Source organism: Pan troglodytes, chromosome 16 (genome assembly GCF_028858775.2).
Source record: "Pan troglodytes isolate AG18354 chromosome 16, NHGRI_mPanTro3-v2.0_pri, whole genome shotgun sequence".
In the NCBI taxonomy this organism is placed as follows: domain Eukaryota; kingdom Metazoa; phylum Chordata; class Mammalia; order Primates; family Hominidae; genus Pan; species Pan troglodytes.
Genome location: NC_072414.2, coordinates 37,371,213 through 37,389,956, shown reverse-complemented (window position 1 = coordinate 37,389,956; position 18,744 = coordinate 37,371,213). Strand labels below are relative to the sequence as shown.

The 18,744-nt window shown below is 41.3% G+C and overlaps 1 protein-coding gene and 1 long non-coding RNA gene across 3 annotated transcripts in view; one reads left to right on the top strand and one right to left on the bottom strand.

Annotated features, from left to right (window-relative positions):
- AFG2B (AFG2 AAA ATPase homolog B) overlaps positions 1 to 5,304 on the bottom strand; it is a 19,071-nt gene extending 13,767 nt beyond the window's left edge. Inside the window, exons 1-2 of one of the 2 annotated variants that reach the window (XR_010151658.1) lie at positions 4,097 to 5,298; positions 2,109 to 2,294 (exon numbers count right to left, since the gene is read on the bottom strand). Coding sequence is in view for 1 of the 2 variants with exons in the window: in XM_016928152.3 (XP_016783641.2) it covers positions 2,109 to 2,294; positions 4,097 to 5,185 (1,275 nt within the window). In the remaining variant the exon portion in view is untranslated. Of the gene's footprint in view, positions 1 to 2,108; positions 2,295 to 4,096 lie in introns of both variants that reach the window. The other variant, XM_016928152.3, reaches the window with a different exon arrangement.
- The window catches only part of LOC107968613 (uncharacterized), a 21,879-nt gene continuing 8,415 nt past the window's right edge, over positions 5,281 to 18,744 (top strand). The window contains exons 1-3 of the long non-coding RNA XR_008539573.2: positions 5,281 to 5,676; positions 8,015 to 8,064; positions 10,532 to 10,692. This is a non-coding gene — a long non-coding RNA (uncharacterized LOC107968613). The remainder of the gene's footprint in view (positions 5,677 to 8,014; positions 8,065 to 10,531; positions 10,693 to 18,744) is intronic.

Below are 18,744 nucleotides of genomic sequence, written 5' to 3'. Positions count from 1 at the left end.
AGGCAGTTCTTTATAATTTTCTATCTTCATTTCTCATGAATAACCCTATTATATACTTTTAAAAAAAAGCCTTTTTAACTGGCTGATAGTATGTTAGGTGTCTGATGTCCAAATATTAACTAATCTTTAGGTAACACGAACTAATATTTGAAAATCTCATTTATAGTTCAAGATCATGTGTGTATACATTATTTTACTTGATTCTTTGGGCTTATACATTCTTTCCCCTCTGTGTGTGTCTGAGTGTTAAACTATAGTTCTAATCCTTTAATAGGAATACTTCACAAAAAGTTTAACAAAGTGTAAGGTATCCCTTATCTGCCCTGGTACAGGTAGAGGTAGCAGCAGCCCCTCAGCTGGTGGGGGAAAGAATAAAAGATGGAGCCAGTACCTTCCCAGTTGTCTGTCCCTTCATGCTTTTTGCCTTTCTTCCTTCCACTTCCCCTGGGTTGTTTCTGAACTCAGCCATCACCTGTGGTAACTACACCTGAGCAGGCCCCTCCTGAAGTAGCAGTGGGCTCCACCCTGGGACGACAGCAGCTGACTGGTCCACCTAAGTCAGAGGTGCTTATGGTCAAACCTGGAACTTCAAAGCAGAGGAAATCCTGAATGTAAATCTCCCTTCCCATCTCCTGCTTACTTATTGTCTCCCTCAAAAGACATCTATTCTCACATCTTTACACACAGAACTTTAAAACTTCAAGTAGTTTTGGTCTAAACCTACAAGATGAAGACTTAAAAGATCAACTAGAAGATCACATAACTCCTCCCCACCTTCGGTGTAACTGTAGAAATAAAGGAAAGGAAGTGAGGCAAGGTATAAATTATTTAGGTAAAAAGGTTTTTCAAAATTTAGGATAATAAATCATTCTTTTGCAGTTTAAGATGAAAAGACAATTTTGATGTTACAAATGAGATTGAAAACTCTGTTTCAGAATCCTTAGCCTGCTGAAATCAGTTTTTTCCTGAATGGGTTTAAGGATTCAGGACTATTTATTATATACAAAATACTGGATTTTCCAACCAACAATGTTGAAAAGTATTATATTTAATCTAATATCTTAAATATTGTTAGGAAATAGTCATGAATTACAGACCTGCAGATCAAGGACAAATTTAAATACAATTCCAAGTGCCCAATCTTCTCCTAGGTTAGAAAAGCTTATTTCTCCCACTAGATACTTATTAATAACAAAGGGAAAAACGGTATCTTGACAATGGAGAAATCTCACAGACACCACCTTAACCAAGAAATCAAAGTTAACTTCACCAGTGATAGAACAGAAACATATCATGTGCTGCCTAACAGATGCAATGAGAAAGACACAGGATCATTTCCATTATATTCCTGCCCAAAATGCAAAACCTGAATTGAATCATGAAGAAACATTAGTCAAACCCAAACTGACGAATATTCTACAGAATAACTGACTCTTAAAAAGTTATGATTTCATAGAAGAAAGCCTGAAGTATGATTCTAGATTAAGGCCTATTTAGGTTAAGTACAAGTATTATGTCTGTGTTAATTTTCTCAGCTTGATCATCGTACTGTGGTTAAAGTCCTTGTTTTTCAGAAATATACACTTACGTTTTCGAGGGTAAAGGGGCATCATGGATGTAGTATATGCTCAAATATTTCATTATATATATGTATATATATAAGGAAATACACATGAAGAGAGAATGATAAAGCAAATGTGGCAAATGTTACATTTGGAGAATCTAGGAGAAGGGTATATGGAAACTCTTTGTACTATTTTTGTAACTTCTAAGTCTGAAATTGCCTTAAAATAAAAAAATTCAAATTAAAAAAACTCTTTGATTCTTCTGGGGCCACACTATTTCTTGGCTGCCCTGGGCTTCAGCACTAGGGAGTTACTATAAAAGTAGGGAACAAATTCACTCAGTAGACCCAGAGGACTCAGCCCTTTATCCCCACCCTCAACCATATACTATTTATATAGAGTTGAGATGTAAAATGTATAAGCAACAGCTGTGGAAGCTATCAAATGTTCTAAGGAAACTGTACTCACCACTTTTTTTAACCCCCAAATTAATCTGTTACAATAATAGATTAACATAGATGTTCATAAATTAACACTTCTTACCTTCTCACTATGAAGGAGGGCATGCATGGCAGCCTCCCTACAGAGTGCTGTCAGGTCGGCACCAACATAGCCAACTGTCATTTCTGCAAGAAGGCCCAAATCAACATGACTGGAGATGGGCATCTTTGAGGTAATCACTTGCAGAATTTCCTTTCTTTGTTTAAGTGTGGGAGTCCCAATGACCACCTATATGCAAAGCAAAAAAAAAAAAGAAGTATATAGTTTAAAATACATTATTTTTAAAGTTGATCTCATGGATGGAGGTAGACAGCAGAATGACAGCAACCAGACACTGGGAAGGGTTGGGGGTGAGGGGATGAAGAGAGGTTGGCTCATGGGTACAAACATACAGTTAGGTAGAAGGAATACGTGTAATGTTTGATAGCGTAGTAGGGTGACTATAGTTAACAATAATTTCTTGTATATTTCAAAATAGCTACTAGAGAGAATCTGAAATATTCCCAACACTCAGATAAGAAATGATAAATGTTTGAGGTGATGGATATCCTAAGCACCCTGATTTGATAATTACAAATTGTATGCATGTACCAAAATATCACATGTACCCCAAAACATGCACAATTATGTATCAATAAAAAGAGATTAAAAAAGAATTACTTCCAAAAAAATTTTATATATGTGTGTGTATACATATATATATATTTTTTTTTTTCTTTCTTTTTTTTTTTTTTTTGAGACACAGTTTCACTCTGCTGCCCAGTCTGGAGTGCAGTGGGCACCATCTCAGCTCACTGCAACCTCCACCTCCTGGTTCAAGTGATTCTGGTGCCTCAGCCTCCAGAGTAGCTGGAACTACAGGCATGTGCCACCATGCCCGGCTTATTTTTTGTATTTTTAGCAGAGACGGGGTTTCACCATCTTGGCCAGGCTGGTCTCGAACTCCTGACCTCAGGTGATCCACCCACCTCAGCCTCCCAAAGTGCTGAGATTGCAGGCGTGAGCCACCGCGCCCGGCCAAAATAATAATATGTTTTTTATCCTGACAAACATGTACGACAATTTAGTGAACCATTTTGGAACTAGTACCGTGCACTTTACGTATACTTTAGATTCTGAATATACGAAAATCCTAATATTCCAGAGGAGTAACACTGGCTGGAAAGTTGCACAATGAAAATTCTATGTCATTTAACAAGTTTTTGTTATTTTTAAGAACACACAAAGTTCTAGAAGCCAGGTATAGATAGCTAGGTCCCTGCCCTTAAGGACACAGGTACTAGATAGTGCAAGGAAGAAATCCACTCAAGTCCTGAACTAACTAAGCTAAAAGAGTGTAATTATCATTTCTCTTTTGAATCCTATCACAAAATAGAAATATCAGTCACTAAATTTCAAACTATTCTTTAGCATTCAAGTCAATTTAGGACCAAAGCTTAAAATAGGACAGCTCTGAATATTCAACCTCCCTGACAACTCAGGGAGCAGTTGTGGGTACCTCCTCAATTGTGGAATAGGATGCTGGTGTTATGACAAGGAATGAATAAATCCAGAAGAGTTAATGCCTGCTTCAATTTAGTTCTTCCCCACCTTCTCCCTTTTTATTTCAACACACTTACTTCTTGAGGCTATCCTTCTTCTTTAAATTCTCATTCCAAAAAATGAGTTTAACACGCTTGTAGGTGACCAAAATTCTCTTAAGAACTAACATTACTGATTATAGGACCTGCACAACAAAATTAACCTGTAATGGACACCTCGCTTCCCAAAACAATTAGACTCTGGAGAAACATAGGTCCTGACTCTCAGATCCTGACTCACAGGTCCTGACAATTTGACTCTGGGGAAATACAGGTCCTGACTCACAGATCATATATCGGCAGAGAACGTGTTCTCTGCATTGCAAAGAGCCCCCACTCCAACTTCACCGATGCTCAAACCTAAGAGGCAAACGCCTCCGGGGCAGCCAACTGGCGCCAGAAGCGGCCGAGGTTCCACCGCCAGTGGGCAAACCCGCCAAGCCCATTCACCTCTCGGTCAAATCTCCCGGGTCTACGCAGCGCTGGGTCTAGAGCGTCCGGCCGGTTAGTGGCTCCCACAACCAAGACCTCGCGGTCCCCACTGGCGCCGTCCAGCAGCGTCAACACCTGGGCCACTACGCGGCTCTCGGGTGCCCGACCGCCCCGCCGGGGACACAAGGCGTCTATCTCGTCCAGGAAGAGGAGGCTGGGTCCGCGGCTGGCCAGTTCCCGGGCGCGCTGGAAGACCCGCCGCACGTTCTCCTCCGTCTCCCCAGGCCGGGAACCCTGCAGCGCCGGGGCGCTGACTGCCAGCAGCTCCGCGCCCGCCTCGCGCGCCACGGCCCGCACCAGCTGGGTCTTGCCCACTCCGGGGGGCCCCGCCAGGAGCACCCCGCGAGGCACCGCTAAGCCCAGCGCGGCCAGGGCGCGGGGGTAGCGGAGCGGGAGGCGGAGGAGCTCCCGCAGCGAGTCGGCCGCCTCCGAAAGACCTCCCAGGGGCACCTCGGGCTGCGGCTGGGCTTCCGACGGAGGCTCCCCGCCAAGGCTGACGCGGGTACGAGGGGTGACCAGCCCAGCGGGATCGGGACTGGGCGTCCCGCCGACGATGTGCAAGGCAGCCACCGGGCCAGGAGCGCCTGGCGGAGCGACCACCACGTGGCCCAGGGAGATCGGTCGGTTTCTCAGCAGCTCCTGCGCCGCCTCCAGCACCGCGGCTGTATTCCGGGCACCGGGCGCGCCTGCCTGCTCTCGCAACACCGGCCACACGGCGACGCGCCGCAGGGGCGGACAGGGCACTAGGAGGAGGCGATTCAGGCTGAGACTCCTCCGGGATCTCGACGCCCCGACCGCCGCCCCGGGGCTCGCGCACAGCGGGTCCAGCTGCACAAAGCCGTCCGCTCCGTCCCGCCGAGGCCAGGCAGTGCAGAGGCAGGAGCCGCCGTCGGGTAGCGAGATCTTCACTGCCGAGCCCAAGCGCGCGCCCAGGGCGTGGAGGGCGGCCGGGCCCAGGCGGCAGCGCTGGGTGCCCCGGTCTCTAGCGTCTAAGGGTAGCAGCTTTAAGAGCGGCCCTTCAGGGAAGGGATCCGAGTCCGGAGCCATTGCACACAGATGAACCAGGCAGACGAAACCAGATTAGGAAACCCACCCGGTCCACAACAAGCGGAACACCGAGCTCGCAGGCCGGAAGCAGATTGCGCGCATGCGCTAGGGAAGACTGCGTTGCTAGCAGCTGAGTGAAGGCCGAAAGGGCCAATGGAAACGTTAGACGACGCTCGGGCCTCTGGGTAGAGCGTTGGTGTCCGCTTTCGTGAAATCGAGTTGCCTACCCCAGAGCTTTCCCGCGATGGTCTTCGTCACAGGTGTCTGGGAGGCGGCTTAAGCTCACTTCACTAGGTCATTAAGCATGTACTTTGGTGGTTACATATATCTTAGAAGTCACCGGCTTTACATTCTGTTTTCCTGGCCTTCGAACTGGAGCATCAGTACTACCGCCGTTGGAATAGCAACCTGGAGACTTTGCTATTTTGTGAAGAAACTCCAACTATCCCCATGGGCACAGAATTTTGGGTGCTCTGGTGCAAATGTCTCAGGTGACTTGGCGTAGCTGAGAATACGGCCTTGGGACCTTCGATAATCGGGGTTCCAATCTGGGAGGTCCAGGCACAACCCTTCCTATGGGAAAGTAGCAGCATAGTAGGAGGGAAGCACACGGTGGCACTTAAAATCCCTTGTAGAGAGGAAAGAAGGAAAACTAGGCTACCTGATGGATTTGTAGCACACCAACAGTACATTTGTTCTGATTTCTGATATTCTTTTGAATATTCTTTGGCAACAAGTTAATCACTAAAGTTCATGCGATCAATGCTTACTGTCTAATTGGGGCACAACAGTACTAAGTCCTGTATTAGAGGCGATACCTATCTACATTATTAAGACAACTGCCTGCTATTTTTTTTTCCAGCTGCTTTCTGCCTTTCCCTTTCGCACAGGGAATTCCTTTTTATCAGCTGGAATACATTTTCTATCCCTCTTAATTGCCGTTAAAAAAGAACTACAGATATTCAAAGACAAGAAGGTATACCTTGTTTTTATTTGACTTACATCTTCCTACCTCTATTTTCCCCACTTTCACTGCAACCCAAATTTGTGAGTTGACAAAACTGATATTTTAGAGTGCTTAAGTTGCTGAGTTTTTTTTTCTATCTATGCAAATAATCAATTACCGACTGTGTAGTAATATCTTATCATTGGGAAGTACTGTCAGATCTGGTATCTTAAGACCCATGCCAGTTCCTGATCTCATTCTGTCCAAACTTCATGGCAGACATGACAGACTTCTTGACTTGACAGTAACTTATCTGGTCTCAGCTGTACTTTTCTGCTTAAATCGATTCTGGAACAATTTAGGGATCAGAAAATAGCGGGAGGAGGTCTTGAAATGGGTAAGTCACCCATTACTTCCTGTTTTCTTTTTTCCTCTTAATCCCATTGGCTTCAGTTCTTTTTGGTTTTGGGACTTTTAAATAACAGCTTTGCATTTTTTGAAATAAAAAAAAAGCCATCGTTTTTACCGACCCCTAAAGGTGTGAATTACATGCCTATCAAGTTATTTTATCAGAAGCCTGTACCTCATCGAGTCCCTTCTATTCAGTTCCAAGAAGCTTTAAGGATCTGGGAGAGGGAAAGAAGACTTACTGAGGACATGATAACTGTCTTAAATATGTAAAGGGATCTCATGTAAAAGAGTTAGTAGATTTACTTATATTTACAGTGCAGAAATGGCCAAGAAGTAAAGGTTTAATGGAGTGGAATAACCAAAGCCAAAATAGGGAGCCAATAAAGTTAAATCGGCCTCAAAGTTTTCTGAATTGGTTTAAAACAGAGGCACAAACTATGCTATTAGGAATATGATGAGAAGGAAACTACATGTTGCTTTTGGTTGGTCTAAGAGGTTGATTTTATACAAGGTCAAACAAGAACCCTCTGACCTCATAGAATCCATATGCACAGGAAATATTATTTCACTTCACTCTTTCTCTAAAAGATCCAGTCTTTACCATAGGTTGCAAACAAAAGCAACAAGGAATTCTGTTACTGGGCCTTCAGCTCTTATCCACTCACTCTGAGCAAAACTATAAATGTCTTTCCCAATCATCCAGTAAAATCCATTCTGTCCCTTTAGGTCTAACCATTTGCAACACTATGATTTCAGCCATCTGAACATCCATATTTATCATGCCATTCAATGACATAATCTCCTTGTGATAAACCATTCTTTTTATTTTTAAAATTTTATTTATTTTTTAGACAGTCTTGCTCTGTCACCCAGTCTTGAGTGCAATGGCAGGATCTCAGCTCACTGCAACATCTGTTTCCCAAGTTCAAGCAATTCTCCTGCCTCAGGCTCCCAAGTAGCTGGGATTACATGTGCCTACCACCACACCTGGCTAACTTTTGGATTTTTAGTAGAGATAGGGTTTTACCCTGTTGGCCAGGCTGGTCTCGAACTCCAGGCCTCAAGTGATCCACCTGCCTCAGCCTCCCAAAGTGCTGAGATTACAGGCATGAGCCACTGCACCTGGCCTCCTTGTGGTAAACCATTCTAATGGGAGTTGTGTGGCTCTTTTGCTTAGTTGTTTTTAATCTGACCAGAAATTTGTTAATTCTATGAATTGAAGAACATCTATTAAAGCACTAGAATTGAACCACTAGAGGGAGTCCAGAACCAACTAAGCCTGAAGGCTACAGGATTGTTAGGACATTGGTGTTCTCAACTGTGGTTTCCACTCAATTTTCCCAGGATTCACACCTAGGTGTATGAAGCCATCTGTTGTCTCTATATATTAACTGGCTTAGTCTGTTCAGGCTGCTGTAACAAAATACTACGAACGAGGTAGCTTATAAATGACAGCAATTTATTTTTTACAGTTCTGGAGGCTGGGAAGTCAAAGACAAGGCACTGGCAGATTCCATGACTGGTAAGGGCCCCCTGTCTAGAGACAGCTCACTGTACCCGCACATGGTGGAAGGGACTAGCTAGCTCCCTCATGTTTCTTTTATAAGCACACTAATCCCATTCATGAGGGCTCCACTCTCGTGACCTAATCACCTCCCAAAAGGCCCTGACTCCTACTACCATCATCTCAAGGGTTAAAATTTCAACAAATGAATTTTGTGGAGGACACAAACACTGAGACCCTAGCAGTAACTGACTTATTTTCACATAATTTTTCACAAGCCTCAAGCTGTGTAAAACTCAGTTTCTAAGTTAAAATTTAATTTTTGTGTTAAGTATAAAAATGAGACTGTTCCTAAATCCAAAATTTAGTGGTAGGTCAAAATCCAAACCGATGGAATTCATCTTGCTATAGCCTAGAAACATTTCTAGCTTTAAATTGTTTCAAATAGCTTTGCCAAACAAAATCTTTTGTGAGATTTTCCCGAAAAGGTACATGTAACAAATGGTTTCTCTTTATGTCCTTTGTTACATTCAAGGTTACAGTCTGTCTAATTTTTAATTAACTATAAAAATTCTTAATTACCTGTAAGTCTATAATTCAAAAGAAATAATTGCAATCTGTTTCTTTAGGATAATGATCATGCAATATTTTAGTCCCTTCAGCATATTATATATGTATATAAAAATATATTCCTGTATATGAAAAAAATCTAAAGAAAATGGTTAAACCAGTAGCATGAGTCATCTGTAGATTAAATAATGTTAATCTTTCCGGCATTTCCATTTTTGTGTTATGTTCAACCCTAATATATTTGAACATTAGCAATGACTATGAGTTGTAATAGATGAATAGAGATTTGTTTAGCCACCCTTGAAAAAGCATGATTTGCAAACACTTTCATCTCAACATGCTCATGTAGATGTAGTAAGTGACTTATTTCCACGGATAGCTAATATGCCAAACCTGTGTTCATAAAGTATGTAATGAAAATCCCCCTAAATGGGACATTGTTAAAATTGTTCTTTAGAACCTTCCATCTTTACTTTTTATCTTGTATCCAGGTTAGAATTAGTCTTTAGAGTAATTCTAGATATAGAATAAGTTATAGAATCAGAAGAAGGAGGATGAAAATATTTGCTGGATTTCAAATGACCTGCAGACTATAGTTCATAGAACATCATTCTGAAAGTCCGTTCTTGCACATTTTCAGGAAATTGCTTGATTCATCATTTTTTAGAAGTTAATGTTAAGGTAATTTTTCCCTATGATGTTGGTTCACACTTTTCAACTTACAAACATAATAATTATATATTTATTAAAACAAATATTTATTGAACATCTACTTCTTGCTAGTTACTATACCAGAGGCTGAGTATTTGGTGGCAAACAACAACAATAAAAACACTGTAATCCTTGCCTTCATGAAGCTTATAGTCTACTGGGAAGTCAAACATTGAAGAAGTAAACAAGTGAATAAATCTGATAATTAAAGGTGATGAAAATTGCTTTGAAAGAAATAAACGGAAAAGGGCTACTTTAAACAGGTATTAAGGATAGGAAAAACAAAACAAATTGTTTTTCCTACTCTCATACACCACTCAGCCACTCAACACAGCACTTCTGACACCAGGTGTTGGTTGGGGAGTTCCCCACATATCAAGCAAATTCTCCCACAGATACCACCTGGGTGTCCTCTAATTCAATTCAATGCTGAGACTATCTACCTGGAGATAGCATCAGACTCCACAGGTTCAGGGTCCAGTCCCTCAAGACTGTCCCCCACCTTCAGATGCCAATCACAAGTTCCAGATTGTGACTTGTGCTTCTGACCAGGGACGGTCTGTAAATTGGGCTTCCCATGACCCCCTTCTTAGGTTCTATTAATTTACTAGGATGGCTCATGGAACTCAGGAAAACACATTACTTACATTTACTGGCTTATTAATAAAGGATGTAATAAGGATACAGATGAACAGCCAGGGGATACAAAGGGTGAGATCTGGAAGGGTCCTGAGTACAGGAACTTCTGTCCCCATGGAGTTGGTATGTACCACATTCCAGGCACATGGATGTGTGTTTGCCAACCTGGAAGCTCTCTGAACCCCATAGTTAAGGGATTTTTATGGGGCCTTCATCACGTAGGCATGATCAATTATTAACTCAATTTCCAGCCTCTGTCCCTCTCTGGAGAATGGAGGTAGGGGCTGAAAGCTCCAAGTTTATGATCATGGTTGGGCTTTCCGGTGACCAGCCCTCATCTAGGAGCCGGGCAAGAATTGCCTTGGTAGAACAAAAGACTGCTCCTATCACTCAGGAAAGTCCACGGGATTTAAGAGCTCCATGTCAGGAACGAGAGTGAAGACCAAACATTAGAACCAAAGATTCTCCTAGCACCCCTGTAACTCAGGAAATTACAAGGGTGTTGGGAGCTCTAGGCCAGAGACTAGAGGCAGAGACCATATATATATTTCTTATTTCACAACAGGAAAGGAGAGAAGGTCTCTGAGGAAGTGACATTCCAGCTGAGACGTGAAGGATAAGTAGAAACCAAGCAGAAGAATTGGAAGAGGAAAGGGAAGAGGGAAAAGCCTGTGCCAATGCCCTGAGATTGGAATATGCTTTTTGTGTTTAAGAAATTAACAGAAGGTCAGTATTATCTTTACCATACTTTTGGCTTTTTTTTTTTTTTTTTTTTTTGAGACGGAGTCTCACCCTGTTGCCCAGGCTGGAGTGCAGTGGCGTGATCTCGGCTCACTGCAACCTCTGCCTCCTGGGTTCAAGTGATTCTCCTGCCTCAGCCTCCCGAGTAGCTGGGATTATAGGCACAATGCTGCCACGCCCGGCTAATTTTTGTATTTTTAGTAGGAACGGGGTTTCTCCATGTTGGCCAGGATGGTCTCGATCTCCTGACCCATGATCCGCCCACCTCAGCTTCCCAAAGTATTGGGATTACAGGTGTGAGCCACTGTGCCCAGCCCAAATACTGTATCTTAAGACTGACTATACCATACCTTTGGAAACTGTGTGCTGCCAGCTTATCTAAACATTCATCTACTCTTTTCTATTTCTACCATCAATAGGAATTTTTGTTACTTTTATTGGATCATTGCGAAAATGTCCTAATTAAACACTATCCCTCCAATCTCTCCCTAAATTGTAACTATATTAAACCAGCCAAGAAAAATCTCTTATACTTTGACTGGTTTGAGGACTATATCTGAGTTATATTAAATCTGAGAATTTAGTTTATCTAAATGAATTATAGAGCTTTCAAACTTGTCTAAGCATTGACCCAGTATTGTGTAAGATCAGATCTTGGGGACTGAGCCAGAGAGAAGACCAGGCTCCAGGAACAAGGAAGATACTGTCCAGAAATGGTTTATTCATAGCAACTTCAAGGCAAGTTTATCAACTTTCCTCGATCGCTTTCCCTCCTCCAAGATAAGTATTCCTGCTCTGAGTTTCCTTGATACCCTGTGCGTACCTCTTAGAGCAGTTATCGTATTGTGTTTTAGTTGTGGTATCCTTGTCTTTCTAAACCCTTTAAGGACAGAAAATGAGCCTTGCTCTTCTCCAGGTGCTCTGTACTTACCACAGTACCTAAAGGATTTAAGTGTAAAATCAAGATATGTTGAATGAATGAATGAGTAGCAGCAAGGCTGGATTGGTAAAATGGGACTTAGTCGTGGAAAGCTTGAATGCCTTTTTTTTTAATTCATTCTGTACCAGGAAATGTGCGGTAAATGGGAGGGAATGACATCCAGAGCACTATAGTACAATGGTGGACAGGGCAGAGTTAATGGTATTCTCTCCTCCAAGTAAACGCTTTACTCCAGGACATTCATTTATAAATCCTTAATGCAAATTTAACTTCCCTCCAGGAAGACGTATTTCACATCTTTAGTTCAAATTGCTCTTGTCTTAATCTGAGGTCCTGTAGCACTGTCCATACATTTATGCATCTAGTTGCATTCTGTTTGCATTGCTAGACAATTGTTTAAAGTGACTTTGTATTATTTTTCCAGTGAGATCTTTAAGTGATTTGGGAATTTGTACCTCTTTTTTCTAATCTTTTATAATTTTTGCTCCCCATCCCAGCGTTGAGCAAAATGCTAGGTGTTTAATAGTTAAATCTGTCTGTTTCCTCAAATACTAGAAATCCACTTAGTTTTTATTTGAATCTAGGAGAATGAGCTTGAAAAATCTAAAAAAAATTGGTTTGGGTTTTATACCTAAGGTATATTAGAGTTGAGAATTTTAGCCTGCTATAATAACTCTTAGATCTTTAGAACACTCAGACTTGTCTAGTAGTTGACCTAATATTAAATATGACCTGGTCTTGGGGACTGAGCCAGAAACAAGGCCAGCCTACAGATAGGATAGAGATTGTCTGCAAATGGCTTATTCATATTAATTCTCAGGTATCCATTTCATCAAAGTTTCCTCTAGTGCTTTGCTACACCCCATCCAAAAAATGGGATGAAGTCTTGATTTCTTCTTTCTCAGGCACTAAAATCAGACAGAGGAGACAGAAATATCTGTTTGCTGCACCATTATTTCTCACTGATGGACAAGATCTTGCCAAAACAATGCAAGCCCTGAGAGACAGGAGAGAGAGAGATCTCATGACCTTTTAGCCTTGGAATGGGAGGGCTGACTCCAAAAGAAATGACCCGCTGGGTTCCAAAATAGCAAAACTGAAGACAAAAGGATGAAGATACGTGTTCTGAATCCTCTCAAACTGAGCAGATAGGGAACTTTGTTTAGAATAATTACATTATTCACCCCATCCTTGGTATTGAATGTTTCATTTGTCCATTGAAATGAAGGTCACTGTTTCCCTCCCACACCCTAAAATATGTGAGAGTAGCCATGAATGCCTAGGCATTTTTCAGAATTTTCTTTGTCCCACTTCTTTATAGACCTGCAAACTTTTCTGACTTTGAGTGAACTCAGTATGTTTCAGAACCATGAAATAGTGCCTGACCCGCCTGGTGCCTTTGGAATGAAGTTTTGGCAAACACACTACACCCAGATAGAATTCAACAATTCTTCCTCTGGTTTTCCTCAACATGTAACCTTCCCACCTTTTTAGCACTTGGCTTAATTCTGCCTTGAGTTAGTTGTTTTCCTGTCTGTCTTTCCTCTACTTCAGCAGTCCCCAACCTTTTTGGCACCAGAGACCGATTTTGTGGAAGACAATTTTTGCACAGATGGGTTGTGGCAGGAGGATGATTTCAGGATGAAACTGTTCCACCTCAGATCATCAGATAGGCATTAAATTCTCATAAGGAACGCACAACCTAGATCCTCTGCATGCCAGTTCACAGTATATAGTAAGGTTCGCACTCCTATGATGATCTAATGCTGCTGATCTGACAGGAGGTGGAGCTCAGGTGGTAATGCTCGCTCAGTCCTGCTTCCCTCCTGCTGTGTGGCTTGGTTCCTAACAGGCTGTGGACTGGCAGCGGTCTGTGGCCCAAGGGTTGGGGACCTCTGCTCTACTCCCTCCTGATTGTAAGAGTTGATGCTATGTGTTAGTCATCTTTGATCTTTGATTCTACCTTCTTCCAGCAGGGGCTAGCATTGCTACTGGCTTGCTGTATGGTCTTGAGCAATTCATTTAACCTTTCTGAGCCTGATTCTTAAAATCTTTGAAATAGATTATTGTGAGATTAAGTGACATACTACAGGTTGAGCATTCCTAATCCAGAAATCCAAAATGCAAAATGCTCAGCATCAAAAATTTTTTGAGTGCTGACATGATGCTCAAAGGAAATGCTCATTACAGCATTTCAGATTTTGGATTTCTGAATTCAGATATTGAATCAGTTAAGTATAATGCAAATATTCCAAAATTCAAAAAAATGCAAAGTCCAAAACACTTCTGGTCCCAAGCACTTCAGATAAGGGATACTCAACCTGTATGATGTTCATTGTAATTATTATCACCTATCAGGATGTTATGAGATAATTTATAGAAATTTCTTTTGAAGGGTAAAAGCTCTATTGGCATGTAATGTAAGGCTCCACTAAACAGTAATAGCTACACAGATAGAGTACCAGGTACAGTTGTAAGTGTTTACAGTATGATCTCATTTAATCTTCCCAATAACCTTGGGAGGTTGGAACTATTTTTTTTTTTAATTTATAGTTGAGAGAACTGAGGCGCAAAATGTTAAGTAGCTTTCCCAAGTTCACACAGCTAGTAAGTGGCAGAGCTAGGATTCAAAACTAAGTGGCTTGGCTGGCTCCAAAGTTTCCACTCTGAACCACTACACTATGCTACGCTATAACCAAATCTGGCTTTGCAAACCACACCCACCAATTAATAGTTATGTGACCTTAGACAAGGCTTTAAAATTTTACACCTGATTTTAATCATTTGTAAAATGGAAATAAAACTAATACCTACCTCATAGGTTCATTTATCCAACAAATATTTCTTGAGCTCCTACCATTTGCTGTATGCTGGGAATACCACAATATCATGATAACTAAATTCATGTAATGCACTTGGCTACTGCCAGGCACATATTAAGTGGTCAATGTTAATTATTATTTTAATTAATAGTAATAAGCCATTGACCTCTCTGAGACATATTTCCCATTACTTGGCTAGAGATTGTTCTATGTCATCACCATATAGCTGTTTTCTACTGATCCCCTAATTGTATTTTAAATTTTCAAATTGTATTTGAAAAACAAGAAAACAGTAATACAAGTATCTTCCAGGGCTCAACAGAGTGGCTACTTTGAAGTGGATCTGATACATAGTAAAGGCTAGGCAGGCATACAAAATATGCTTACTGCAAAGGAACATGAAGTACATTTGGTGAATGTGAAGATATGAAGATGATCAAATATAATGCTTTTAGGAAATGTATGGTGAGATCATCTTGGGAAACAAAGATGTGGCCCCACATTACATCCCTGGTGATACATTAAAAACCCAGCATCCTACTTCTCAGAATCTATCTAGGAATGAATGGCTTGTGGTGGGTGCTCTTCTATGCTGTGCTTTGGTGCTCTCAGGATTCATCCTGTGTTTACCTACCCCACATTCTGTGAGAGCCAGAAGTAATTTGCTAGGTTACATAGAGACTTTATCTCTGTAGACTGCTGGTAATCAAATGAGATGATATGTATGAAATCATTTTGAAACATTACACACACACACGCACGCACGCGCACGTGCATACACATGCAGAAAGTTTTCCACAAGAGTGTTGTAGTCACGTAGAGAGAATGCTCACTGTAGGAACCAGATATGGAAAGTACTTTCTTCCTCATTTCTAAGCTTGCTCTCAGCATCTTTTTCTTCCTTTCTGTCACCAAGTTTGCCTTCCTGTCCTGACTAGTTCCCCTTCTGCCCATTTCAGTTCCTAATAACAACAGTAGCTAACATGTGAGTGGTTATTTTAAGTGCTTTACATGTATTAATTCGTTTAATCATAACTCTATGAGTTACATGCTATTATTATCCTTATTATATTTGAGAAAGCTGAGGTACAGACGGGTTAAGTCACTTACACAAGCTCATACAGCTTAAATTGTAGGGTCAGGCTTTAAAGCTGGGTAGTTTGGTTCCAGAGCCCACACTCTTTATTATGATGCTATACTGTGTTTTACTCTGCCATAGGGCCTGCCACTGTCTGAGGTACACATCTGCCAACCTAAAATCTTTTGTATCCTTTTATTTTTTGTGTTTTTTTTTTCTTTAGCAGAAGAACTTGAAAATTTTTTAGGCAGCAATTGGCAGTTTTTCTCTTTGCCTTCTACAATTCAATCAATGAAGCCAGAATCACTTTTTCCTAACACCAACTCTAATATAAATTTGTTACTCAGTTATGAGAAATGCAGAATCTTACCAAGTGGTATAATTCATGCCACAAACTTTGATCTTTAGTAATTGTCTGGAGCAATAATTCTGCACAGTGTTAACTAAACCACTGGCTAGCTTATAAACACAAACAAATCTATTCAAGAAATGAAGTCAAAATCTCAGCTATTTTTCCTCTGCTGATTACTTGGTGTAAGATAACATTCAAGCTGCTACTTGCTCAATGGTTAGGCACAAAGTTGGCAAAATCAGCTCTCTTCATGGCATTATAAAAAGAGATGAGCATTGTTTTTGTTGTTGTTGTTGTTTTTTGAGATAGAGTCTCGCTCCGTCACCCAGGTTGGAGTGCAATGGCACGATCTTGGCTCAATGCAACCTCCGCCTCCCGGGTTCAAGTAATTCTCCTGACTCAGCCTCTAGAGTAGCTGGGATTACAGGCATGTGCCACCATGCCCAGCTTTTTTTTTTTTTTTTTTTTTTTGTATTTTTAGTAGAGACGGGGTTTCACCGTGTTGGCCAGGCTGGTCTCAAACTTCTGACCTCAGATAATCCACCTGCCTTGGCCTCCCAAAGTGCTAGGATTACAGGCGTGAGCCACTGCTCCCAGCCAACGTTGTTTTGAAACGTATACAAAATACCTTTCTAAGGTATTAGAATAGAATGGTGAGAAACTAGGACTTCAACAGAACCTTGAGGTTAACTAGTTTGTACAAGTAGGCGTGGAGAGATTAAGTGACTTGCTCAAGGTTATCCAAGTAGTTAATGGTCAAGCAGTGATCTCCAGGTCAATTCTGATCTCCACATCTGCATGCATGGTGCACTTCCCTGAGCACTGCACTTCTGACTGGAACTGTCTCAGACAGGCTGTGTGGTCATCCATACAGTGATGTAAAAGACTTCTCATAGTTGAAAGACCTTTATTAGTTGCCCTAATAAAGGCACTGTATTTCACTGAGGAATCATATACTTCATTTTATATTTAAATAAGTAGATTCTGTGTATCATATCAGCTTAATTTGAAAGGGCTAAGGGGTTGGCTACTATGGCTTAAATCCTAAAGGACAGACTTCTGCTTATGAGAAAATAGTAGCAGAAACAATGTTATAAAATGTGCATTGATGCTGTCCTAAAATCCTCAAGTGCAATTTTGGGGTAAGAAGCCTCAAGTTCTAGAAGTAGACCTTCTCTCCACACAACTGATGATAATACTAGCTTATTGTCATTTTGATGTGATCTGGATACCTCCTTTCACTGAATCAAAGGAACTATAGCATCAAAGGTCATTTAAGGAAAATAACTTTCATTCCTTTCTTTGGTTTCTATTAGAGGAATGTGTTTTTAATTTTTGTTACCTAGCTCCTTCTTTTTGTAATATTCGACTGTACTTAAAAAACAATCCATGTCTAAAATATTTTGCAGCATGAGAGAAAAGCTCCAACTGCCTTAGGAACTCACCAGCCCTGTCAACAGCCAGACCACAATATTTGGTGTGTGGGATTCCCTAAGTCCTTGCTCAGCGTGTGACCTACGGACTGGCAGCATGGGTATCACGTGGGAGGTTGTTAGAAATGCAGAATCTTGGCTGGGCACAGAGGCTTATGCCTGTAATCCCAGCACTTTGGGAGGCTGTGGCAGGCGGATCGCTTGAGCCCAGGAGTTTGAGACCAGCCTGACCAACATGGCAAAGCCCTGTCTCCACTAAAAATGCAGAAATTAGATGGGTGTGTGCCTGTAGTCCCAGCTATTCGGGAGGCAGGGGCACAAGAATTGCTTGAACCCGGGAGGTGGAGGTTGCAGTGAGCTGAGATCACGCCACTGCACTCCATCCTGGGCAACAGTGTGAGACTCTGTCTCAAAAAAAAAAAAAAAAAAAAGAGAAAAAGAAAAAAGAAAAAAAGAAATGCAAAATCTTAGGCCTGAATCAAAATTTGCCTTTTAACAAGCTCCCCAAGTGATTCCTATGTGCATCCCTGGATGCCTTCGTAAGAATACCTATTGCTTCTTTCTAGTCTAGAAGTGAGGCTGAGACTTTCTGTACCCCTACTCCAAGATACAAACCTTAAGTTAAAAACAAGAAGTCAGCCTGAGCAACATGGCAAAAACCCATCTCTGCAAAAAATACACAAATTACCTGGGCATGGTGGCATGCACCTGTTGTCCCAGCTATTCAGGTGGCTGAGGTGGGAGGATCACTTCAGCCTGGGAGGTGGAGCTTGCAGTGAGCCCAGATTGTGCCACTGCACTCCAGCCTGGGCAACAGAGCAAGACCTTGTCTAAAAAACAAAACAAAACAAAAAACCCTGCAAAAACAAGAAGTCTTTGATTATTTGGGGGCATAGCTTCATTAATTTTGTTGGATAGTTATCAAACCATAGAAACTTGGATCGGAAGAAACCTTAGAGGTCATCAAGTTCAACCGTCATCACTGCTGTGAATTTCAGTATAATGACCAATTTTTGTAAAAAGGTTAAATTGTGTTCAGGATATTCTGTTCAAGAAGATAAAAAGTATTTAATTCATCTTAGAAAGGCAGCCATACAAATGGGAGAAGTTTATATATTTAAAAACTTTTAGTGTTAAAGGAAAAAGCTTCAGTTATCTGGAAAGTTTATTGATATGAAATGTCTTGGCCATGATGATATCCCCTAAGGAGGGCTTTATCTTTTAAACTCATATTCCAACTATTTTATATCTGCCAAACGTTACTGTCTTACACAATTATAACTTTAACTTCCCCCAACTAAGAAAATTATTACTTATCAAACTAAATTTTCCATAAGGAGAGGAAAAGAGATAAATCTTCCTTGCAGAAGAATTCCAAGCAATATATGTATGTAAACCCCTCTTCCTTTCCA